This window comes from Melanotaenia boesemani, chromosome 17 (assembly GCF_017639745.1).
Source record: "Melanotaenia boesemani isolate fMelBoe1 chromosome 17, fMelBoe1.pri, whole genome shotgun sequence".
Lineage (NCBI taxonomy): Eukaryota > Metazoa > Chordata > Actinopteri > Atheriniformes > Melanotaeniidae > Melanotaenia > Melanotaenia boesemani.
Window position 1 is genome coordinate 22,401,924 of NC_055698.1, and position 27,540 is coordinate 22,429,463.

The following is a 27,540-nucleotide window of genomic DNA, read 5'->3' on the forward strand; positions in this document are numbered from 1 at the left end:
GTGAACTGCAGCAAGAAAATTAGGCAATTAGAAAAAAAGCATCCTCATTGTTATTCATTAGTCTTTAAAAAACACATCCTTCAAGCTTCTAAAACCCCTCAAGTAAACTAAAAAGTCAAGTAAAACTCTTCATCGTGGTAATGAAATCTCAAAAACAGATTTAGCTGTTATTTTCAGCCTTATTTGCCCCCATCTTATTCTTGGAAACCCAACTCTCCCTTGATAAATGTCATCTGCTTTGAACTTAGCCAAGGCTGTGGAACAAGAAGAGAGGAATCACCCGTCGCTTACGGATCGTGCCAAACAGCCTCCATTCATCAGTTGCCCCCTTCGCACTTGACCGAGATATTCCAATCTCATTTTTTTCTACTTCACCCTTCTCTTACAGGCCACAAAGTCCTCGCTAAAGAGGTCAAGGTAAGTTCATTTCATCCCTACTCTCTTCATGTGTGATTCCTATGGGGAGTAATCCCTCTCAGGACTGACATACACACCACCTGCTTCACCTAAAATCACCAAGGTGTGTCAGCATGTACATGACTCATGATTCACAAGAAAACCTGAAAGGGAAGACAAGGGGGAGAAAAAAAAGAGGAAAAAAAAGGCAAAGTGACCATAACATTTTCCTCCTGCTAGGCAGTGAGGCAGGTCTCCGCGGATCAGCAAAGAGCTCAAGAATGTGACTTCTCGTACGTCGGCCCGAGTGAGCTTTGAGCTTTGATCCCTGTCTGAAGAGAAAGTCGGATTTTCCGGCGCAGTGAGTGACAGGCCAGCAAAAAGGGCTGGTACTAGGAAAAGCCGGGCGGTAACTGTGGCAAAGGAGATTGTGTGAGCGTGGGAGGGAGATGGGAAAAAAATTGCACCACTCATTCTCATTTTTCCAACCCCTGTCTTTCACCCCCACCATCCTCAAGTCATTTGGCAACTGCAACCCACAAAGCTTTTTGAGAGAGATGGAGGAATTTGGAGGGCTAAGAGTTGTCTGTAGATCCAAGGGCTTTAGTGGGAAGCACTGTACCAAAGGCAGGAGGAGATAGATTCCAGAACAAGCAGGGAACAATGGCAGTGACATGGCATAACTAATCTACAAGAGAGAGCTCCAACTTGGGGACAGGGTCAAGCCTGTTTCTGTTGCAGGCTCCCATCTGTTCCAGCGTGTTTCACTCCGACTCTCCAATTGCACTGTCCATCCACTCCCATCATTTCCTTTCTCAGCAGACATCCTTTGAAATGCTAAACAACCAGGACAAAGTCCACACCTTGGGTTTCCCCTCGAGACAGAGGCTAATTTTTTCCCTGGCACCACTTGATTTACCCAAACCGCCTGCTCCTCCTGCCCAGAAAGCGAGAGCTGATGGAGGGATAAGAGGCTCAGAGGCAGCACATCAGGGGCAAGGATGAAAAATACACTGCGACTGGTTTTTCATTATTTAGACTGGCATCCTGGCATGACTAAAACATGAGCTTTTAATTTACCAGGGACTCATTTATCCTCATCGCAATAATATGATGCAATTAATATGCCTATTTAATAGTGTAGCATCTTGTGTCTGCGTTAAAGCTATCTGAGATGAACGTACAGAGACAAAACTAACCTTGTCCAGTGTTTACATTATACACCAGAATTCATTCAGTTTCCCTTTAATTAAAAATAAACTGACCAGATTTTTAAAATTATACTTGAATTAAAAAGTCTATCTAGTTTCTGAAATTAAATATCTGGGCAGATATAAAATAAAGAAGAAAAATAAATAAAAAAATATTTAGCTTTAATTAGTCCCAAAACACATTCGGTTGTATGATTTTGTAACAGGGCTCATTATTTTGTTGTTTTTACTGTTTTTATCAACATGCGTCTCATGCAGTCAGAGTTGATGATGCCCGTTTAATTTTTTTAAACACAGATCAAGTTGAACAATGTGCAGCTTACACAGAGGAAAACAACACTATTTTTACCATCCCTTCCATATGTATTTTACTTTTAATAGCCTTTGAAGTAGAAATGAACTGATTGGTTGATTATCATTTTAGCATAAATTTATGTAGTCTAGGGCTCTCTGGTTTTACTTTGGTGTTTAAATCAAATACAGTTTTCACAAGAAACTGTTCAATATGAGCAGCAGGAGAGGCAGCAAGCTATCCAACATGTTGCGCTACAATACACTCCATATCACTTCCTTTCTCTGGTTCAATGGATGGTCTGTTTGTTTTCACACTGTAAGCAGGGTTCAATTGCAAGTGAACCAAGACCCCCTGTTTTTGAGTGGACCAGAGCTCACTTCTTTGGTCCACACCAGAGGGCAAATGAGCATTCACACAACTTGACACAAACTGTACTATTCTTGGAAGCTGATCAGTTTGTTTAATGTACTCCCGAGTGAATGCACCCTTATAATCTGGTAAATGTAGAGGGATATAGTATACTTCCTTTCCTAGGTAAATTTAAACAAATACCTTTATGTGATTACCTAGAAATCTGAATATATAATCTTAATAGAACACTGAAAAAAAATGCATTAGATAATGTTATTATACCCACAACTAGAGCACGCTATGTTTTGTGTTTCTACTAGATCCACTTTCCTGCTTCTGTCCATTCTACATGCCCTTATAACACTGCATAGGAGAACCTTTACAGTTACAGCACTCTACAGAGAAACCTTTAATAAATATGGACAGAGCAAAGGTGTCTGGCTGGAGTCAGAAAATCCTCCTAGGACTGAAAATGTGATGTGAAATGAGGGCTGGCCACAGCAGAGGTTAAAGCTGACCACACTAGCCGAAGCAGCCGTTTGCCTGCACTGTGTTGTGGTTTTAAATAAACAAACACTGTCACACATGCATACAGATATATATATATATTAGTGATGCGCGGGCCGCCTCCTAACCCGCGGGTCCCGCGGGTTACCCGCGGGTCGGGTTGGGGCGGGTCAAAGAATTTTCGCTTCACTGCGGGGCGGGTTGGTGTGGTTTACTATTCTGAAATATCTAGTTCTATCTATTAATTTTATTTTTTGTCAAACTGAAAATAAAGACCTTAATCAGTGTCTACATTTTGTTACTATAATATGTAAGACAAAATATTTATCAGTTATTTAAACACAGGTCACGTTTTATAACGTAATGTCCACGTAGGCGCGTAGTAGGCTACGCAGGCTACGTGCAGAAAGCGCCAAGCAGACAAGCAACAAAAGATGGAAGAAGTGTTGAATAACATTCGTTCGGGAGTTTACGTCCTTAAAAAGAAGAAAGAGGGTCAAATGGCTAAATCACAGGTTTGGCACAGGTTCAATGAGGTAATCAGTGCAGACAACAGCAGCAGCATTGGCTTTATAACACTTAAACGCTTTAAAACACTTTTTTTGTTTGCCTATTTATGTTTATAGACTTAACGTTCAAAAGAAAATACATTTTGTGTTGCCAGGTTCCAGTGCCAATTTAGGAGACCATATGCACCTTTCTCAGACTAAATAAAAGCATTCGTCAATATCATAACATGTGTTTTAATGGGGCGGGGCGGGGCGGGGCGGGTTAAAAAAATAGAAGCGGAGGTGCGGGGCGGGTTGGTGCTGTCCAATTTTTTTTAAAAGAGCGGGACCCGCGGGTCGGAAAAAAACCCGACCCGCGCATCACTAATATATATATATATATATATATATATATATATATATATATATATATATATATATATATATATACACACACATACGCGTGTGTGTGTGTGTACACACGCATTTATGCACACAGAGAGCCTGCCTGTTTGGGTCAGGAGCAGGCCGAGCTTTTGTGGTCTGGAAGGGTTCAGTAACACACATGCTCTCTGTTTATGTTGTACTGGCAGGCATCCTGTGGTCTGCGTCTCTCCAGCTTGACACGAGCTGCAATCTGAGTGTGCCATTTATCTCCTTTGCAAACTTCAGTTCTGTCTTTGCTCCATCAAATCATTTTAGAATACAACAGCTGTCTCCCTCTCTCTCAGGTCACAGGTTCATTTCCTTCTCTCGCTTCATTTAATCCAATCCACTTTATTCATATAGCACATTTTAAAACACATGGTTGTCAGCATAATGTACATAAAATATAATTGTTGATACACAGAGACATTCTATCCAGAAAATCTGCACAAAAAAAGAAAACAACAAGAACAAAAAAAAAAAAAAACTTCATTCGCTTTGATTCACATTCTTACCCTGTTAATCTCACCGTCTCCCCCTCAGCCTGTCACCAAACTCTCTGTCTGGCGCATTTTGAGGTCTATTGTTGGGAGTCACAGAGTTTATGCAGGAGTCGGCTGGCCAGTCTGAAAACACAAACTGTAGTCGGCGTGGGTGCAGCCGAGCGTAACGGATACAATAACCCCTGCAGCGAAAGCACCCATGTGCTAAATTACTGCCACAAATGTTCTTCCATCAGGCTGCAGCAGGACCATCAGAGCCGCTCAGCTATCTCTAGACTTACTCATTTTCTGTTACGTAACTGCATCTTGACCGAGTACATCCAAGAAGAAAAATCTCCATCTGAAGGTGAAGTTTAACAGGAAGCAACCTATACATACATCCCTTCCCAGCCACCTCCTCTAGCTCTTTTGGGGACGCATTATAGTACTCCCAAACCAGCTGAAAGATCTAGTCTATGTCTGCCCTCTCCTTGGAGGTGCCCAGAAAGCATCCAAAACTATATACCCAAACTTCTTAAACTGTCTTGTTTCCGAGCATTGTTCCTTCTGGATATCTTAGTCCAGAAAACTGACCTGGACACCCTTTGGAGGGAGCTCATTTCGGTCACCTACTATTGTAATCTCATTCATTCTGTCTTTACCTGAAGTTTAAGACTGTAGTCACTTAAGACCCTAACATACCGAAATTCCTCCACTTTGAGGCAGCAGTTCATTTCCTACCAGGAGTGGACAATCAACCCTTTTCTGACAGATTATCATGACCTCAGACTTAATTCACTAGAAATGGCCTAAACAATAAGGTCTAGACTTTCTCTGCAGTTTCTTCTCTTCGCAGTAAGATTCTCTGTGGAAATATCAGTGCAGGTCCAGTGCTCAGGAAGCAGGGCATGGTGCAAAAAAAAAAAAAAAAAGACACTACAGAAATAACAGCATTTTGCTTGCTGGGCAGCAAAAAGCTGTAAGTTTTAATTCATACTACACATCAGGAATAATCTGCAATGTTGATGTGCAAGTAAAAAGCAGCATACAGTCTAAAAGAAAAGGAAGGAGCTCAGCATTCCACACTTCCTGTGTTTATTTCCCAGGTCTTGGCAGGATTTGTGTGAGAAAGTTAAGCATACATTTAAAGTGTTTTGTTTAGAAAAAGAAATAACCCCACTTCCTTTCCCTTTGGTATTTAACCTTGACATTCTGTGATTTAAACTTGCTCTTCTTCTTGCCATCAGCCACAAACACCAATTGCCTGAAAAAACGACTTCACACTTTCCATTCACATCCCTGTAATCCCATTCATTCAGCTGTGGAGGAACTTGAACCGCACCCATATCACAGTGGCTGGAAAAGATATTTTATACGGCTGCCTGTGTCAAAAATTCCAAAGCTTTTGATGCTGGGTGTTAATGTGAGATGGAAATGTGTAGCTATTCTTCTGGATGATTTCTACACGCCTAAAAAAGTTTCTGTATTCGTTTATGAGCTCTCAATTCTACAACTGATAGCATAATGCCATTCAACCTTTTATACTGGTGTCCCATCTTATCTGCTAACATGTAGAGTCTTTATCTTTAATTTAACATGCTATTTGAATTATTAGGCTTTGTATTCAGTGCAGCAATAGTTTAAAATGTCATCAGGTTTCTAGGCTGATGAGATAAAATGCGTCTGGATCACTGAGTCATCACAGCAGGTAACCGATTATAATGTCATACATGTTTTTCTAAGCAATTTATCAAAAGGAGAACGTTGCAACGCTGGGAAATAACCTGAGTTTCCTGGGTGAAATTGTGCCTCAGCTTATCATGAGAGGCATGTGTGATGTTTAAATGTCGAGTTTATGCCAGTTCGAGAGACTATTTAAGGCCAGTAATTATAGTCGAGTCACATAAAGCATGGCCATCATTATCTGACACCAGATTCATTTCAACAAAAAAAAAACTAGGAGATGAATACTTTCCTCATCAAAGATCTAAAGGAAACATTTTTTTCAAATGTCTGGTTCAGTTTAATCAACAATCCGAACCCCAAAGATATTCAGTGTCCAGTGATGGACAAAAGAAACAGAAAATGTTTAACGGATTGTTAAAGCTGCTGCTAATTCCCTTGTGTCATCAAATCAATGAATCACCTCATGGTTTCAACTCTGAATGAGAATAATATCTTGATTCATTAGTTTCTTCTTTTTTATTTTATTTTTTTTTACAAATTCAGACATATTAACAAGCCTCTGCACCATAAACAACAGAAACAACATCAAATTGACAGTTAAGATGGCAAACTGCTACCCTTTTATGACTGTACTGGCTTCCGATATACTCCCTTATTAATAATGGTGAATGTGGTCCTGCTGGTTATTTACCCCACCATTAACATAATGTGTTCAGACTCTGTGGCAGTTTGTTCGTCCTAATGTAATTTTTCTCAAAAAAGAAGGAATAAAAAAAAGAATGCACACAAAGCAATGGCTTCTCATACAACAGCAGGAGACTAGATACAACTTGAGCTCCATTAAAACACACAGACGACCTCAAAATGATAATTCACATTGACACAGCTCAGTGCACACACCTAAATAAACAGACCAAACAGTGAGAGGAGACAAGTGATCCAACTTGCAGGCTCGAACAGGTGGATATCCACTTCGTCAGACAACACTGCACATCATGATGACAGTACAGTAAATGAGCGTGAATCATGAGTGTTGTGGGTGGCCACACAACAGACAGGCGTATTCATTTGAGGAACAGATTCCCATCCTCTCTGAGTATGTTTATTTAGTGTGCACACACATGTGCATCCATCCATGTGGTAACACACTGATAAGAAGTGACAGCCTGACACATAGGGCCTTGATAAGGTTATGCTGGATAATGCTATCTGACAATCGCTAACTAGACAGTGCAGTTAGTACACTGTAAGTCTGACCTCAAGCAGAGGACACGCTTAAGGGTCTGAGCAGGATGTAGCAGCAAGTTAAAAAAAAAACAAAAAAAAAAAAAAAACAAAAAAAAAAAAAACAGAGGTGAAAATGAGGTGAAAACACTCAGAATTATGTATGAAAATTCCACAAAATTAACAGGCTTCTCCAATACATCTGTGGTACTTCTGCACAGCCTTCATATATGACACACGTTGCCCCGAGGAGTCTGAGTATAAGAATATGTTTGTTGGGTTTGTTTCTTTTTTTTTTTTTTTTCCTGAAAACAGTTCCCACATTTCTGGTCTGAGTAAATGTGTGAAATCTTGTAAACAAGATTTGATTTGTACTTTTGAGACCCCGCCTAAAGCAATATTTTTTAGTGCAAATAAATCCCTTTAAAATGCTGAATCATATGAAAAGTCTTTGCTGTAGACTATCCACCTCGCAAAAGAACTAAATCAGAACTGAATACAGCCTCCATCAAAGAGGTCAATATAAGTGCACCATGTGAAATATACATGTGATACATTTTTTTGTTTGTTTGTGTTTTGTTGTTGTTGTTTTTTTTTGTGTGTGTTTTTTTCTTTAGGCAACACCATCTGCTGTGGGTTTAATGCCCTGTCACTGAAGAGGGCAGATGATGAAGACAGCTTTGAAGTGATTAGCTAGACAATTGGATGCTAATCCAACCTTTACTCTCTGATTAGAATTGGAAAGTCAGGCTGCTACAAACTTGCCTGTCACTGTTGCAATGGCTTACAATGAAAGAATACACTGTTAATAATAATAATCATAATAATAATAATAACAATAATAAAAGGTTTTCTAATACATATAAAGAACAGTATATTACTGTATAATCAGTGTAAAAGTATAAACATCTTGACATGTTTAAGGCTATTGAAAGAGTGAATAGGAGTGGCCCCAGAATCAATCCCAGGGGAGCACCCTTGGTCACACTAAGGAGCCTTCAAGTAAAATCTTATGTCTAAGGATGTTGATATCTGACTGACTGTGTTTGGTTCATTCTATATTTGGTCAAAATGAAGAATCGACTGAGACTCCAGTGCATGTTAATTTTATAAATTAACAAGTGATGTAAGACCGTTTTTTTAAGATATTAATTAAATTCAAGTATCTAACCACATATTAAAAATGTAAATGAGTACATCATAAATCACTGCCCTGTCACTCACTGTTAAAGCTGAATTACTTTAATAGGCTAAAATGTAATGTGTGAATTTTTTGTAGGTAAAGCAAAGCAAAATTACTTACACACTTTAACAAGCCTCAGTACTTGCGATAAATAACTGAATTCACAAGGTTCCACCTTGGTTTTATTTCTGATTAAACTCAATTTGACTCCATATTCTCTGCATTTTTGACCACATAAATATTGGAAAGTAAACAACAAATTCGTGTTGCCATGAGAAACCAATGAAGATATTCCCTCAGACATTCATGGAAAAACAGATTTCAATAGTATTACAAGACTGACCTCATGACTTCATCATTTCAATGAGACTATCTACATAAAAAACATTTTTTGATGAAAAGGTACACTTTTAAGGACCCATGTTCTAGTTCCATTGAAGAAAAAGATGAATCACACACTGAGGAAGTGATCAGACAGGAAGGTGCAGAAGCTTTTTACAGTGTGGGAACCCACTGAACCTCTAACATGTAATAAAGATGATTGCAGCCTTTATCTCCACTGTAGCTGCCTGTCCTACAAACAAACAGCACTAAGGACGACATGCCTGATCACAATCATTTTAGAGTTTTATCCAAAGCATTCTTTGAACACAACACATGAAGCAGAAATCAAGCTAAATGCTGTATCAGTAATAGTTAAATCATCATGGATATGATGGAAACACTGAACCAAATGACCTTACAGAGCTGAACACATACCACTCAAGTGAAGATTGGGACAAGAAACTGGTTAAATAGTGGAGAAATTATACATGCGCAAGCACTGCAGATCACTTTTAGTTGACATATATGAGAAAATGAGTTTCCCCAAGATTTTTCTGTAGCAAGACTTCCTGATTTACTTAAGGAGATTCAAAATGGAAAATGCGGAGCGGTTCTGGCAGCGATGCTAAAGCAAAGTCAGTACCACTCTCAGATCTACTTGCGGCAGCTATCCCAAAAGATATAGCAACTGGGAAATGCAAAGCAATGAGTCTCTTTTTTGGAAATGTAGTCTGTCTGTTCCTGCTCCCAAAACCTTCCCATGTGTCTTCCTCTAAAAAGTTTATCAGCATACAGAGATGCCGCCGGCATCATGGGTCATTTGGTCTCGCTTCAGACTCTGCATTAAATGCAATTTATTGAATAATGAATTTCCTCAGTTCCTCAGACTGTGAGAAATCTGAATTTACTCAATACTGAACCTCTCTCTGATCAGTCAATGCTCTCAGATTCTGGTTAAAATTCGAAGGGAATTTCACCATGTCAATAAGGAGCGGGGGGGGGCAGGAAGTTTGAGTCTTCTGAGCAGCTTTGTGAAAATATTGGTAAAATCCAGAGGCTGTCTGCAATACTATGTGCCGACACACTGCTTAATATGAAGAGCAAAAAAAAAAAAAAAAAAAAAAAAAAACATGAATAAAAACTCCTCTTGCTGATACATTATTCATGTTTTGTAGCTTCTGGGGGTTCCACATGAGTGGCCACAGTTAGACTTAGCACCAGGTTTTGGCTCAAACAAGATGCTGCTCAGTATGGAGGGTCTGGGAAGTATGTGTGTGTGTTTGCGTGTGTGGACAGGGATGGAAGAGGCTGAGCAGGAAAGTTGCCTGAAGACTTAAAAGAAAAACACTCACAGAGGAAAGCAGTGGAAAAATATGTGGATGGAAGAACAAACTTCTGAATCAGCATTTCTTTGCTAAAGAGAGCACACACACACTCAGAGACCCAGCAGCATGCATATGCAGATGCACAACTGGACAACACACACACACACACACAGCTCAGACCGCCGAGTAAACGTTAACACATACTTGTCTAGATTTCTGTCTGAACCCTTGCGGGCTACAGTGCAAACACTTTAGAGATACTCAGACAGTCAAGCAATCCTCCACTGTCCAAACATATAACACACACACGCTCACACAGCTACTAAAGACAGTAGCAACAAATAGTAGGTATATTCTGACACCATCCTGCACCATTAAGCTCCTGAAAAGTCAATGACCTCAGTGGAGTAAACATGTATATTTATAGATGCTAAGCTACGTAGCTATGTGACATGATATCATGCTTTGGGTAAAAATAGCAAGTCACTTCAGTCACATTTAACCTCTTCGTTCAAATTTTAAGCCTTTGTGTGTGTAATGTTTTGGTAAAATTAAAAAAAAAAAAAGTTTGGGGAAAAATGCCATTCGCTGAGATTTCAAGGCACAAACTGGCACGCAAAAAGTAAAAATCAAGTCTTATGATAACATTTGTCAAGCCTTTTCATTCCTGGCTGGGCTGTGAGCAAATACTCCCGGGTCACCAGATACTCTGCAAACTCCAGACCGGACCCACTAGCAAATAGAGGTGCTTTCTTTACGCAGACAGACTCACACATGTGTTTGTATGAGGAACCTTAAGACAATTTGACCTGTAGCCTCAATATGGAGGCAATGATACTCAAAACTCTTTACACACAACAGGCACAATCACTGATTTATTGTACACTGGAATCACGTGACCATCTTCCACAGACGCCACACCTATAAGAAGGGAGAGTGGAGTGTATTTGAAATGTATACACTCATGCAAAGAAAAATACACAACAAGGCAAACTGGCCTTTTAGTATCTGAGCTCATGGCAAGTCAGTGGCATTTTCACCTGCTTTAAATTGGCAGTTTGAAAGTACTAATCACTGGAGAAAGTTGCTAGGTTCAGGTTATATTATTAAGAGGCAACACTCCATTAAATCAAACTGCAATTTTCTAAAACACATGACCTGAAACCACAGCCCATTTGTTTGGTGTACAGTGATAACCATTTTGGCAACAACACATGCAATACGTGTTTTAAATACACAAATACCATAATATCACAATCTTTTCTCAGGTTTTAACAGTTCCTTATCCCTGTCCCAAGTGTTACTCAAACAAAACTAGTTTAATTAGAATGAAGTCAAAATTGTAACAGCCCTACAACATGCATTCATAAGACGCATTTATGCTCCAACTGACATCATAACCCAGAAATGAACTCTGATCTCTGCACTGCCCTGTTGTAGATGAACTGCAGAATAACCATGCCAACATAAAGCACGTATGGGAGTATGTGGGCAGTGAAGTTTGATACAGATGGACCTATTAAGGTAACTAACCTAAATAACCTCTGTTGCACTAGGGGCCGGCTGCTCAGCAGCATCCGGCCGACCAATAAAACTTAGTCTTTTTGTAGGTAATTTTAATGTTTTAGGGCTCATTCACACCTAATAAATCAGCTAGACTTGGTACGATTGGGGACTCATTTCATTTTGAGGGCTGCAATATTTAGAAGGTCAGAGTTCTCTTTTATTGCACTGGAAAAATAGCAATGGATGGATAGACGGATGAATAGATGGATGGATCTTCTGCTTCCACCACATAAGAGCAAAGCATAATAAGAACATAATGATATTGGGCGGACCATATTTTTAATCAGAACTTTTACAGCGTTCTATGACATTTGTCCGTGAGCCATTTCTCCTGGTTATCATTCCAAATGCACATTTCTTTTGGTTGTTTTGCCACCATGCCCAGCTTTTTACCTGCATTTTAGATAGATAGAAGTACTTTATTCATCCCAAGCTGGGAAATTTAGGTGTTGCAGCGGTACAGTCATTTAGCAGTTGTGCTTCTTAAGGTAGCAAAAAATAAAAAACAGTATAAAAATTTCAATATTTACAAGACTTATACAAGGAGATATTTAGCTTTAGACAGTAAGAGTGAGAATAGCCAGCAAATAATATAGTCCAGTGCAATGATTAGTAGTGAAGATGAGGAGTTTAACTGTGCAAGGTTGATTCAGTCAGTGCAAAAATTCACCAGTTACAACAGTCACTGATATTGTTATCTCTGAGACCATGATGATGAGTTAAACAGTCTTATTGCGTGTGGCAGGAAAGATTTCCTAAAGCGGTCCTTGAGACAGCGAAGCTGTCTGAGCCTTTTGGAAAAGGAGCTCCGCTGTCTGTCCAGCACAGGGTGGAGAGGGTGGTCCGGGTTATCCAAGATAGATAACAGTTTTCATTTTCATGCACTGTATTACAATCCTGCATTGTGTTCACATGAAGAGGACCAATGCCTACGTTCTTAGGTTATATTTATTTGATCCGTATCAGAATTGGATTGCGACTCACCTATTTGAGTGAACCACACTTTCCAAGAAAACAAAGTAGAATTCTTCTCAGAAGCAGTGGTGTGAATGCATCGTTAAACTTTCTTCTTTCCTGAACAATATTCAAAATTTGATCTTGTGCTTTGGGTGGTGCCTGCTTGGGCAAAAGAACACAGCCTCTCTGCATTATTTTGGCACTCTGCTTGTTCATTTATGAGAACTTTAACGTAGGCCTAAAATTATAAGGTAAACACGAGCCAAATGCACATGCGAACATGTACACTTGTACAGTTCAAAATATTATGAACACAAAGTGGCTGTCTGGTGCAGGAGGTCTTAAACTGATGATTATTTAACAAATCCTGAGCAGCATTGCTGAAATCATGTGCTTTCTATTTAAAACACATGACGCTGCCATATAACTGTAAGATTTACATGTTGCACAGGATGAAAATCTAAAAGGTTCCTCGCGTGTCTAGTGAGTTAGTTTCATAGCCATACAAGAGCCAGGCGCTTTGAAAACAATGTGTTGTCATGTCACAACTTTCTGGGGAAATAAACACTTCAGTTCAGCTTGTCGAGCTGCTCTTTCTGCTATGAAGTGTCACTTTATTTTCCTCACCTCATTTCTGTTCTTGTCCTCTACATTTTATTTCAGAGTTTCAGAATTTTGATTGGATCTCTGGTTTTACTCACAAAAGTTTTCAATACTTGATACTTTTTTGGTTTGCATTTATGGTAGAAACATAATAGAGTGGACACCACAGGTCAGGATGCATCACAAAGCAATGGAAGCCACTGAAAAATGTTCATGTGTCGGCGAAAAAAACTGGCAAGCAGAGAGAAAAAGGAACTAAAAAGAGAAACCAAATTGGAAAAACATACAATTGTTTTGGAGTACCGACACTTTCTGATATATGAAACTAATAAAACTTTTTCCATAAGACTATCTACAAATATTCAGAAGTAAATGCTGTGTATTTGTGTAAAAGATGCCAGTCAGGCTCAAAAAATACTACCAAGAAGCTAAAGAAATTTAGGTCCTATTTCCTCTAGTCGATCGTAGATCCATGCTCTGCACATACTAACAATCTCCTTGGTGACACCAAATTCCTTCAACCCTTAAAAACACCTCCTCCTCCTTCCTCATTAGCTTCGACTTAGCTGCTAATATGCTAAGTGTGGTGGAATTTCTCAAGGCAGAGCCCAATTGTTAATGACTGGAACTGTGTAAGCAGCAGCATTGTTGCCGGTTGTCGCTCAGGCTTTGAAAAGGAGATGCACAGGAAGAAGAAGGGCTGCAGCAGAAGGAGAGTGTGGGTTGATGGAGAGGAGTGAAACATGAGGGAGTAAAAAGGGTGACCATATGGGGAGGCTGTGATGTCAACAAGTCACAAATACTCCTTCTGGAAAGAGAGCAAACTTTAGTACAATAGGACCCCTTTGGTGCTGCCCCAACTTTTACACCCCAAAAGTGGAAGTCAAGCCGAGCCATAAAGCACGATATACCAGACGGGGAAAAGAGCCCTTCCATCAGCCTGCCAGGCTGCCAGATCTGCTCCAACAAAACCCTCTTTCTCTCCTGAAGCCTTGGCCCCTTCAACACTGGGCCATGCACACATTCTTCAGTGACATAATGCTTTTTTAAGCTATTGCCCTCTTCAACTCCCCCCGCTCTGCTACCTCCTCCTCCTCTTTGCCCTTGCTCAGATTTCCTCCTCTTGCCAATTACTATTTAAATATGAATGCCAGCGAAGGGGTTAAGTGTTTTCGTTCTTGAGCAGGAAGGAGATCAGCGTTCAAGTTGATGTCAAATGATCCCTTTTCCTATTGATGTGCTGTTGGTAGGTGTTTGCTGAACGGCCTCTCAGGGCCATAAAAGCTGCCTTTCTGCGAGGCCATAAAAACTACCCTCTACCCCCATTCCCTTTCCCCAGCGGAGCTGTTGCAACACCCAGAGGGAGTCATGGAGCTCACATGAGGTGAGCTCGATAATGCTGATGGAAAGTGGTCTAATCTGAGCGCATGTGTTTAATTTGGAAGGAAATGTTCATCTTATTACTCTGAGCTCTGGAGTGTGAGCATCCAGGAGAGCCACCACAGACAGAAGCGAGTTTTTGCCCACTGCCCCCCAATCCCACCCCTATCAATGAGAAAACTGTGCTCTACAACCCGTGGACTGCCGGGTCACTCAGGATGAGACAAATCCCCTAAAGCAACTGGATCACCAGCAACACCCCAAACTCCTTTTAACAGAGACTCACACACACACACACACTGACCTCCCCAGTTTAGCAGTGGAAGGATAATAACTGCAGCCTAGTTTACTTACAGTAAAACCTGAGTCCAACTTCCATTAGCAAACAGGAGAGAAGAATGAGAGCCTGAATAAATCCTCCCATCCCATCTGTATTTGTAGAGTACTTTAAAAACAAGGCTGACCAAAGTGCTGTACAATAAAATAAAACCATTGTACTGTAAAACCAAGACAGTAAAAAACGGATGCAGGTAAAACCAGCAACAATTTAAAAAAAAACAAGGATTACCAACAAAAAAAACAACTAGAACTAGATAAAAGAAAATATCGGACAACCAACTGTCGTTGCCATAACCCTGCTCTGGGCTGAAGGCTAGGGAACAGAAATGTGTTTTTAAACAAGACATAAAAGCAGCAATCGAGGCAGCCTTTCTGATGTGCTGAGAAAGTTCGTTCCAAAGTTTAGGACCCAGAACAGAAAAAGTCCAATCATCTCTGAGTTTCTTTTGTTGCTTTGGAACCACTACAGCATCTGATCAGCTGATTTGAGGAAACAAGAAGGGATATATGCCTGCAGGTCAGACAAATTAGAAGGGGCATGGGCATTAAGAGATTTAAATAAATAAATAAAACTTATTTGGAAATGAACAGTAAGCCAGTAAAGTGTGGCTAGAAGTGGGATGATGTGCTCTTGATTCTTAATACCTGTTCAAAGACAGCGATGATAAAGATGAGTGATTTACTGGTTTTCAGTCTTTTACAGATTTTCAGTTAGAGGCAGAAATTTCTGCACCTGACTTGAGGAATGCATGTTTAAAGGAATGAAAAAAAGGACAACCTTGTAAAATGTTTGGCTCCCTGCTCAGAGCAAATCTCTTATATTCTTTATTATTATTCAAACCATGAACATGGGTCAGGAGTTTACAGCAATTTAAACATGCAACAGTTTATTTTTGGCTTTTGAGAGCATCACAAAAGCACAGATGGCATGAATAAAGTCATACAGTTTCCCCTACCATTATATTAAGACCCCCCCAGAAGGTCAAGTTAATTTATTTCAATCTAGTTTTCTAGTAACAACAAAAGTCATTTAAAGTTCTTTTTACTCTAGAACAGGTTTATACTTTGTCCTTTTATTTAAAAAAAACTCAGCAGTCTGTTGTTACTTATCTGATTTACACAACAGCATGTTGTAGCTGCTCTCCATATCGCGCATGGTAGAGTTTCACCCTGATGCGCTCACATTAGAAACGAGCATGCACACACAGGTAAACAAACTCCCACCATTGGACAGAGAGCATCCGTAAAAAAAAAAAAAACATGTCAACCAGCTGAAAAATCAAACAAATATCAGCATTTTTAAAAAAAAAAACTGTTCCAGCGAGGTGAAGACAGAAATGCTTGCTTTCCTGCGAGGAGCAGCCGCAGTGGTTGTGCTTCTTTGGTGTTACGTCGAGGACTTCATGTCCATCGCGGGAACGTGCACAGCTAAACAAGCTGGATCCAACAGTCACTCTAGTCAATACTGCAACTTGTGCGTGTGACACGTTACCTTGCGTCAACACGAGCAGCCTATGTGCCAAACGAACGCTAAGAACACGTGGCAGCCGTGATACGTACATGGACGCGTTGTTAACAGCAAGTATATTCCAGCCTTAACAGTTGCAGTTATGCCTACTTGCATCGGTTTTCGTCAGATGTGGTGAAGCTTCTCAGGCATGAGTTCATTCCGAGTTTACTACAAGTTTAAGATGAGTGAATGATGGAAATTCTCCTTGAATTTGTTTGCAGTATCAAGCTGAAGTGACTGATTTTACTGTGGATGCAATTCATATCAAACTTAATTCTGAAATGTGCAGCTAAGTGGCGGCATTCGTATCAGTCCAGTCCAGATCAAGCCAGTGTCTAGTTCATTTTTCTAAAGATTTTTGTATGCTGGTTCAAAGGCTTTGGTTTCTCCTTGTACATTAGACTCTTTTCAGGACCTGGAAAATTTGTTTACCGGCAGGATACACTGATGAAACTTTCCAAAACCAAATTAATGAGCTTATTTACAGATGATATCCCACTAGAGTTTAAGCGGAAACTAGGATGCAGTTGCAGGAGCAGGACGGACAGAAAATAGGAGGGAATTCAAAACATTTCTTCTAACTCTTCCGCTGGAAAATGTGATGTTGTTAGCGTGCAAAATGGGTGGGCTTGAAGCACTAACAAGGACACAGAAGGAATACAGATAATCCAGTATATAGGAAAAGATCTGCGCATGGAACTGACATCTAACTGTTAGAACAAGTTTTTATCCAAATTATCTTTCGAGAATCATATAGAGAAAGCTGGCTATGTACCGGAGACTGATCTGGAGAAAGCACAGCAAGCAAACAACAGGCTGTTCATTCAGAGCATTCTTCAAGCACATTAGCCCTTGATTGGCTAAAATAATAAGTCTTTTTCTCAGTCTCTCAGATCATTGTAGACAGCTTCCATTTCAGGATTGTTCAAGTGTCTCAATCTTTCGAGTGATCTCACAGACATGACGATGTCAGTTGATGCCGTTTCAGATGCAAGTATAGGATGCAAGGATTTGTACTGAAAGGGACCTGAACGTACCCTCCCGTTTCTGAATGGAAATTTGTTCAGGCTTATGCATAGTCAGTGGGGGGCTGCAGAGGTGCCTGGTGAAAGCTCGCTGACTGGTGAGGAAAACAACATTTACATCACATAAGCTATAAGTTTTCACTTTAGACTAAACTGTTTTGTTTTTTTGTTTTTTTTTTAGTTTTGCTGCCAACTCTAAAAAAACTGATGGGGAACAATGAACGCTACATACAGCACGACCTTTGCCACAACGTCAAAAACAAAACCTGAGAATTTTTTAAATGGATCCTCTCTCCTAAATTTAAAAAGACATATGTCAGAACTAAAGAGTTGTTCCCTCCAACCAGAAGACAGCAGCCATATTTTCCTCTCATCCCCGTCAGCACAGAATTTAATGAGCCAATACAACGTCTGTCCGTATCAACACTTCCTGCCTCAGCCAGTCACAAACCTGCCTGCTTTAATTGAGTTCACAAGAACCCAATGAGCTCCGTTTTCCTTGCTTTTTGTTCCCTTTCTGTTCAGTGCTGTCAGACTTCCAAAAAAAACTGCTCAGCTACTCACTTTCTCCACCTGTCACAAACTTCTACATCACTGTATCAGCACTTGTTAAAAAATGAGAGCGATCCATTTGTGACAGAAAGAAGAGAGAAAGTGAGAAGCGAGTTTACAACTTTTGTGCCTGTCTCTTTTTAATTCAGTTTTCTTAAACGCTTTCTGACAGTCCTGGGGAGGGAAGGCATTTTTCAATTACCGCAGGCATGGCAACTATTCAGAGCAGTTGTTTTCTCCAGAGGTGAAATGAGCCTTTTTTTTTTATAAAATAGAGAAAATAGTTCCAGGGGTCCAACTCATCAGTTTTCATTTTGGTGGTCAGCTGGGTTATCACTCCTAGTAGATCAGTCTCTATCCACCCCCTCACCAGCTGGTCTGGGTGGTGGTGGTGGTGGTGGTGGAGGTAGGTGGGACTGTTTGGTGCACTTGTGCTTCAGTTGTCTGACTAAATCTCTGTTTGTGTGTGCCGAGTTTATGGCCACGACCGGACCCTCACTCAACCCAACCCCCTTCCACCCAATACCCCCACCTCCCCGCTTTTCAGCCCCTCCACTATCTCGGAGGGGAAGGGGGTGGCTTGGTTGTGCTGGTAATCCCTCAGCGAATGTGGGTCAGTGAGTGGGGCTTTGCCTTCGTCACTCAGCAAGGGGACAGACAGAAAGGTCATGACCCCAGCCATCAAGCGTGCACATACACACATACACACACTTGCATTTACACGTATGAAGACAAAGACCAAACACACACTCAGGCATGGGTGGATGAGCAGCCAGACACAGGAAAAAATCTGCAGATAGAAACCAAACTTAAAATCTATTAGAGCAGAGCTGAGATGAGGAGACACTAATGCAGGGGTCTGCAGCCTGCGGCTCCAGAGCCAGAAGTGGCTCTCTGGACCTTCCAAAGAACTAACTACTGTTTATACTTTATTATATATATATATATATATATATATATATATATATATATATATATATATATAAATATATATATATATATATATGCATGCATTTGTATACAGTCTCCAATCCTTTGTAATGAGCTCTTCTGACCAAACTACTGAACGTGATGAGCTGCAAGTGGGAACAGGTCGGATAAACAGCCAAGTCAAACTCTTAACCTTCAGATGGGAGAGGTTAACTACCTATTGGTGTCTTGGGAGAGCTCACATCACAATGAATGTTAGGATTTACTGCTTCTCTATGTTACATATGGTTGCAAAGTGGATATAATTAGGATTTTAAATATTCAAGATTAAACTCAACTTCTTGATATTTCAGATGAAATAATGAAGCAAAAAGACTGTTTGTTGCAGATTTTAAGCAATCACAAAGCATTGTAACTAAAGTTTGTCATCAAAGCTTGCAGCTTCAGAGGAAACCCCATCTTTGTAGGATGCAGACACAGAACCAGACAAGAAATATAACAGTAACAGTGTGACTCTCCCAGCAAATTACAACTAATACACAACTGAAAAGGTGATAATTAGAGGAGAGAAAGGCAAAGATAAGGAAAGTTGGAGTGGATTTGAGGTGGATACGCAGCCGGATGAGATAAAATAACAGAGGTTTTATGTAGTTATAAACTTAAATCTGTCTCGTACAGACATGCACACCAAAATATCAAAGAGTCCCAATTACACTGCGCCGTATTCAAACTAATTATCCCCCACATCATTAACATTCTTCATCACAAGCTTGGTACTTTATCTGAGAGAGAGCAGGCAATCATGAAATATTCATGATTTATTAATCTGACTACAGAAAAACAAACAATGGCAACCCGGGGAGTGTGACACCCTCTCCTGCCAAACACAGAGGCAGCAACATGACTGTTTGCTATTCGCTCTTTGCTCCAACTCTCCAACAGGAGTCCACTATCAAGCCTCACCGCCGTTCTGACATTCAGGTGAGAGCTGCTATTCCCCACTTATAATAACAGTGTTTTACTGAGATAAGGTGAAGAGGATGTGTTGCTGTTTTTTTTTTTTCTTTTCCACTTGGCCCAGATCAGCTACTGTCTCTCACTCTGAGGAGTTGTGTTACAATGTGTCAACTGCCACGTCGTCATAAAAAAAACATGGGAAATGGGAATGTGGCAGGGTGCCACCGCGTCAGTGTTTCCATGTTGTTTTAAGAGAAAAAGGGGGAAGGAAGTAGGGGGTAAGGAGGAGAAGAAGAATTGAAGCAAAGCACAAGAAAAAGCTTGTCTTTCTTTTTTTATTTTGCCACTCAGAAGCTACACTTGAGATGATTTTCTGAAGTGGGGGGGATTTCTGCTGATGACACAGTTGTGAGAATGAAAATGTCAGTGCTCAGTTGATTTTCCTGTCACTGCCTCCTAATGGGGGGCAAAAAAAAAAAAAAAAAATCTCTGGACCCCCCCCCCCATATTTCTTCACTCCACACATGGTTAACACTAAATCTCACACTCCTCTTCTTCACCTTCCACATGCATGAATAATCTTTCACAAACAAAAGACACTTTTTCATATCACCTCTTGACATTCTCACGATCTAAATCCTTCCTCCTTCATTGCCTTCCTTCTCTCTTTCGGTTTTCAAATCCCCCCGGGTGACCTTGAGCGGCAGCTGCCTGTGAAGTGGCTAAAGTACAAAGTCAATACAAGTCAACAAAGCTGGTTAAGTATTAAATGGGGGATGATGATGGAACTGTTAGGCAGAGAAAGGCTTAAAGAGAGAGAGAGAAAAAGGGAAATATGCTGTTAGATTTCAATGGAACACTCAACAGTAATAATGAAGTACTTTGAGTGATACACTTATTATTGGAGAGACTGTACTTTTGATTTTCTGCAGGATAATCTGCTCGACAAAAAGAACAGACCTCTTACAGTGCTGATTCAATTCTGACCTACATATGTGACGTAAATATGCAAAGCACTTCAGAAATCCTGTTCAGCTCTCTGGATGTGACATAATGCAATGAAATATATATGATTGAAGTTATCCTTCCTGAAATAGATTTTAAAGAAAAATGGCACAAACAATCATATTTCATTTTAAAAAAGGAGTGGTTGATTTGATGTAAAGTCACAAAGAAAAAACAAAATCTCAAGTTTCCAGCATGAAGTATTCCAATGTAGACAGTTTAGTCAGCACAAGGCATAGCATTACTGCCATCCAACATATTTTTTTTTTCCAATTGTAGAGCCAGTAATAGCCTTCCACTGTCCTCTCCCAGGATTATTGTCAGCAGCCCTGAAAACTCAGTGGATAATGTAGCAGTGAATGGGCCCTTTCATCAGTGCTTGGCTATGGAAGTGGACCAGAGTGACTCCAATTGAAAGCTATTACAGCTAAGAAAATCAATTGGATAAATGTATGGAGCATGGTGCCTTTTTGTCTGTGTGTGGTGCGAGTGGGTGGGAGGCAGTTTAGGCACCTATACTAACTTCACTCAGCCCTCTAGCTGCATTCCTTAGTGGAGCAGTAGGCAAAGATAACCCTGGATGCTGCAGCAGCAATGACACTGAGTTCATGCATGTGTGTGTGTGTGTTAATGCTTTGCAGGCTAATGTGGACTTATTAAACTCCATAAAGTGTTTTATCACATTCTTTTCCATCACGTTGCACATGAAATAAGCGTCCAGGTACGTGCATGTACTCGGCAGCCACTCAGTCTGGCTTGGCAGTGCACCACACTGAACCACTAACAGCTGCTCTGAAACATGTATGCATTCCTGAGTCTGCACCACAAGGCATTGCCTGTCCCCCCCACACCATCTGAGAGCCTCTGGAAATGATGCACCCACAAACACCAGCCAGTTGGATACATAAGTGGTAGATCCATTTCCCTGAGAGACCCATGTTGAGGGTTTTGTTTTTTTTTTTTTTTTGCACAGCAAGGGTTGGCACCTAAAGGGCTTTAAATTTGATTAAAAGCAGAGCATCAGTTTGGTTACATTTCAACAGGTTACTAAATCATAACAGGTGTAAATGCTTTAATTTATTGTTTATGCTTGTTGCCTACGCAGGCTAGCAATGTTAGCACAGCTTTTATCTTGCAAAATGCATTTTTAAAAAGCAGAATGTGGTTCAAATGACCACAAAGCAAAACTTCTTGCTAAACACTTTAGGTGTTGTGGAAAAAAATTAAATTAGATTTACTGATTTTTTGCAGGGACAGAATTCAAATGCTGGAAATAAAATGACTAAAAGGCAGCAGTATTGATCAAAATAAAATCAACTGTGAAACACAGTAGGGTGGAAAGAGTGGGAAGTGAAGACTCAGATTTCCCTGAATTGCTGCCATCAGCTGCATCAGTGATCCGATTATGGTACCGAGATGCTCCAGACACAAATGCTACCTTTGGGGAAAATCAGGCCTGTCCCAATGGGAAACCGAGCCACGAGCGGAGCACAGCTGAGGCTGTCCACAGACTACTGGAATGTCAGATAATGGATGACATATCTCTCCAGGTGACTCAGCCCAAGGCATCCAGAAGTATGGAGAGGAGAGAGTCAGTGTGCATGTTAGAAGTGGAGGAAAAGGGTGACAAATGGATAGACAAGTGCATGCTTGTGAAGTTTTCTTAAGAGTTCTTTTCCCACTTTGCCAGTTAAGTCTGAAGCGCTGAAGGTTGCTGAGTTCACTTTAAGTTCAAGGAAAGTCACGTCCCCTCTCAACACGACACGTGTTGGGTTAAAAAAATCCTCCTTATCTTCCCCTGCAGCTCTTTTCTCTCCATTTTCCTGATTGAATTCAAATACGTGCATGTTCACTTTCCATATGTTGCTCTTTTCTTTTAATCACAACACAAGGTAGGTACACACAAGCGCACACACACCTACTAAAAACAATGCCAACAAGTGCTGTTATCGCATGCCTTGAGTTTATCCAGGCTTTGCAAATGCTGGGATCCATAGGCTGATAAAGCAGATCAAGCCAATGTCACTCACAGCAAAGTCAATCTGACAGGCAAGCTCACTTTATGATCCAACAATGTGAGCCAGAAACACCACCCACTATATCAAAACTGCATTTACAGCTGTTGATCCCAAAGGGAATCATCAATTATCACCTTGACACAACCAAGACTTCTAAAATTAGAGGTAATCAACTGTCCCTGGGGGGTAACATGGAAATGATGGCCCTAACTCCTGCAAATTAAAGTGGTAATTAACCCCTTATGACTGATTTACTTGCACCAAAATCACTTTATAATTCAATTAAAGGAGTATCACACAACCACCTATATAAACTACACAGCACCAACACCACACCTTCGAGGTGTGGGAAGCAGCCTATTGGCAGGACAGGGTCAATTGAAGATCGTTGGAGTCATCTCAATAGAGAAACTCCCCATGGTCAACTTTCACTTAATTCACACTAACTACATGATGCAAATTAAACGTGTCCCAGCACATCCTTTTAAAAGAAAAAAAAAGCTGCAATGCTCCCACAGAGTTGTGCTGGAAGGTGTTGGAGGCGGGTGAATTCCTTCATGGGAAAAGAGAGACTGAGGGGAGGGCAGGGGATGTCCAGGCTGAGGAAGGAGCCAAGACGGGGGGGCTGGGACACCAGTCATGTTGAGACTTAAAGGGGGATTATTGACCATGAATTATAGGTAAAGTCCCAGCTCGAAAACTTTACTCATCAGTTTAAAACCTCGTGCATAAGGGCTTGGGAACAATGCGCGCTCTGGGTGTGGATAAGGTCTCTTTGCGCACAGCATTGGTGCGTTAAAGTTTAATTACAACATTTTAAAACTTCTAAATTTCTTCCGTGGCCCACATTATCAACTCCCACTTACTTGTCATACTCTGCGTTGTCCTTGTCACATCGCGCATCCTTGTGCTTCTGCCAGTCTTTGCCGTGCTTGCAGGTGGTGAGCAGCACCACATCCTCCGCGTTGTGGACGTGATATAAGGCATTCCTCGTGTCCGAGCCGATGCCCGTCAGGTAGCGTTTCCCCTTGAACACCAGCATGTATTTTCTAAAAGGCGGGATGGAGTTGTACTTAAGGTACCCCCTCTCTCCGCCGGTCCTGGGATGCTCCTTGGAGAAGAGGGGGATCGACACGTCGAAGTTAGGCCTGAAGTTCTCGGTGCTGATGCTGGCTTTGGCTAACATCGCCTGACCAATATCAAAGCCCAAATCTTCCGTATAGTCCGGCCACGTCCCCGAGTACAAGTTAAATATAAGGTGGTTCCTGCCATCGTTCCACAGAGGCAGGTTCTGGACCTTAGTCTTCAGGTTGTGGACGTATTGAGGGGACAGCTGGTCCCGGTCCAGAGTGTCCAAGCTTAGGACGAACAGACACGCCTGTCCAGGGTCCGAGGTGTAAAACCTGGAGCCCTCAATGGTCGATAAAATATTTTGGTAACTCTCTGATATCTTCTCCCCTTTCTGCTGGGGGTAAACATAAACTTTAAATCCATTCTTCTGACACTGAGAGAAATCAAAGCATGAATCCATGCGACACCGTCTACCTTTGTAAACACTCGTATTGACGTCCCTCTTTTGCCTCGGAGATATGTGCAGGTTGTACTCCTCGGTGTCCGTCATATCCCAGGGCAGGAAAGGATGTAAAGGGTCCGAGTAGTGCGGCCAGGGCTGATCTGGTCGGTACCCATTTCTGCTGCGGTCATGCCGGCTCCTGCTCGCCGCTGGAAGTTGAACCCCTCCAAAGTAGAAGAGAAGCACTAGACATGCACCGGCGGAGAGCAGGATCAGGTAGCGTTTTTTGGCCTGCATGTGTCCTGGAAACAGAGGCGAGTTGTTCAGGAATAAGAAATGTAAAGTGGCCCGAAATTAGGCTCTCACCAACCCCGGCGACACCGCTCCATCCTCCGGCAGCTTCCAAGGATCCCCAACCCCCCTTCTGCGTATTCGGTTCCCAAATCCAGCAACTGATCCAGTGCATGTGGGCGATTTTATAAGTGTTGTCCCTTTCTCCCTCTTCTGTTGAGTTTCACCATATCGCACAACGCCTACAGCGGGGCTCTGGTGCACCTAAAGATCAGCGCTGCCCGGATCCTCTCGGACACAATCATTTGCCGCGACTCTTCCCCTGTACTTATTCTCAGCCTCATCCAGGTAGGCTGTTTGTGGTTATTCCAACAGAAAACTGTCCGACAGCCGCCTGGAAACTCTCTTCCCTGACGAAGAGCGGCTTGGGGTCCCCGAGGCTCTCCCAGATGTAAAGGTACAGTCCGGTTTAGATGTTAAACTGGGTAACACGTTGACCGGGTATAAAACCGGTCTAAGCACCGCGCTCCTACCCAAACGCCTCGGTTTGAATTTGTCTTCCTCCCCTCTCTTTTACCTTTCCATTGTCCCGGTGAAGAGAAGCAAAACACCGGCGAATGCGTCTCAGAGCAGGGGCAGCTCAGCGGTACAAGTGTAACCTGACGAATCCCTGCATTTCTCTTCTATTTATTACCTCCCCACATACACTCAAACGCGCGGATATAAAATAAAAACCTCATCGGCGGAGAAACCACGCAGCAGGCGAAGTTATCCGGTCGACACGGGCGAAGCAAAGAGGAACCTCAAACTGGATTAATAACTGAAAATAATGTTCTAAAAGACGGGATTCCGTGATCTTAGTGTCCAATTACCGAGTGCTCAGTTGTTCCGATTGTTAGTCGGTAACATTCCAATCCCGACACGACGGCAACTGACGTTACGTCCCATCAAGGCGCAGCGAAGCCGCTGATTGGTCCGACTGAGTAAGCGGAAAGGGCGGGACTTGGGGAATGCACCCATTCATAACCGGAGTCCTCCGCATGTGCAAATGATCTAATCTAATTGTAAATTTATGGAAGATGGTTGGAGCTGTGCCAAAGAAGCGAAACACCTCAGTGAGAAGACGTTGACGCTAAGAAGTTTTGTTCAGAGAGACTTTAAGCGTAGTGGTTTAATGAATTTACACTGACACATTTATACTCTTGATACTAGAGCAAGAACTTTAACTTCTCATGAGCATTACTCAGGCGTTTATTGTATAACACATATAGGCCTACCTTATGTATCAAATTATGTAATTAAGTAATTTCATATTTGTTATGTTTTAACACTGTGTCTATTTTGATTGAAATAAACTTGTTATATTTTTGGCATGACTTGGAGCTAGCTTATTATGACTTGACATGGACAATGCAATAAATTAATAAGCAAAAATGTTCTTTCTTTCTATTTTGCTTCATAAATCAATTATATAATGAATCATATGTGCATTTTATGATGTAAAATTACCCACAATAATCAGCTAACAAGTTGCACAGTTAGCGTTACTTCTGCTTTTTGTCTTATGTGTTCTATACTTATTTCCCTTTTTGAATATCTTTAGAGACATACATGAAACAAGAAGAGAAATGAGATTGAAATCAGAGTGTGTGAGAGAACATTCAACAAAGATCTACAGCCAAAAACAAACCAGGTGTGTTGCAGCCTCGCTGTGTTTTCTCAACCACCACACCATCAGGATGCCTTATGCAAGATCTGCTGTCAGGGAGGCTTTCATGGAAGCCCCAAATCACCAAACCACAGTCCTGACAGTGCAAAGAAAATCAAAAGTCTTTAAAGTGAGATAAGCTTTATGCAATTTGCCTGCTACATGTTTTAACACTGATATCACCCTGGTCAGGATTCAGCATCTGCTCGAATGAATGATCTCATTGTTAATTTGTATGAAGGCATTTAATGAGAGTACACAGATGGAAGTCAACCTCAGAATAAAATTTTATCAATGTGACACAGCAGAGGCTAAATTAATAGTGGAGGAGTGGTTCTCACTGAGTGTCACTATGCCTCATAAGCCCGCATAATCCTCCCTGCTGCCATTTGGTGGCACAACACTCAGGCTGGGTGAAGAGGCCATCCTCATTTTTTATCGGCCAATTAGCTTAGAAGAGGGGCACTAATTAGCTGGGCTGGCTGGGAGACAGGCCAGGATCCTGTGGTTGGCCAGAACTCATCGAGTATGCTGGTGATGAAGAGGCCTGGGTGCTGTTCCAGAGGGCTGCGCCTGTCTTCGTGGTTGTCCTGCTGAATTCACTATTACAGCGGTTCATGTGTAGGAAAGTTTTATTGACTGCCGGAAGGAAAATGTGTTTCCTGAATTATCTATCTGTGGCTGTTTACACAGTCTCAGTTTCTCCTTACAGGAATCTGCAGCCTTAAGAAGCCACTCAGCTTACCAACACAGCCTCTCCTCCCTTTGTTTATGCCTGGGGGAGTTTTCTCTTAATTGCTTGCAACTCTTATGGAAATCATGTCTGCTTGTTAAATGACACTTGAAACCAGGATTGCATTAACCCAAGAAGATAGTGTAATTTGAGAAGGGTTCTCTTCATAAATACTCTTTTAAATGCATTGTGTGCTCATCGTTTAACATTTCCCTTAATTGCAGGTGAGAAGAGACCCAGCGACTTGAGTAGAGCCTGCTGTGTTAACTGCTGCACAATCAAAGGCACCATATAGCCCCAGTTTATCCCCTGTATCCTAACTGTTTTGGAACATTTTGTGGCTGTGTGGTCTCGACACAACAGTGATGAGGACTGGGAATCGTTCCAGAGAGCTCTGCTTCACTCCTCTCCTTCATCCTTTCCTTGTGTGTACTTCGAATATACCCACCACAGGAAAAAAAAATCCCCTTTTCAGTCACACTTTGGTCTCCCTCCTTCACAGAACTCTGTTAGTGCTGAGACATGAGAGGATAGGAAAGCCTGTGCAGCTGTAAA

General features: G+C 41.3%; 1 protein-coding gene across 1 annotated transcript in view; it reads right to left on the reverse strand.

Annotated features, from left to right (window-relative positions):
- The window catches only part of ext1b (exostosin glycosyltransferase 1b), a 126,771-nt gene extending 101,298 nt beyond the window's left edge, over positions 1–25,473 (reverse strand). The window contains exon 1 of the mRNA XM_042011281.1: positions 23,607–25,473. Within this exon, the coding sequence (XP_041867215.1) occupies positions 23,607–24,550 (944 nt within the window). The 5' untranslated portion in view covers positions 24,551–25,473. The remainder of the gene's footprint in view (positions 1–23,606) is intronic.
- Between the last annotated feature and the right edge of the window lie 2,067 nt (positions 25,474–27,540).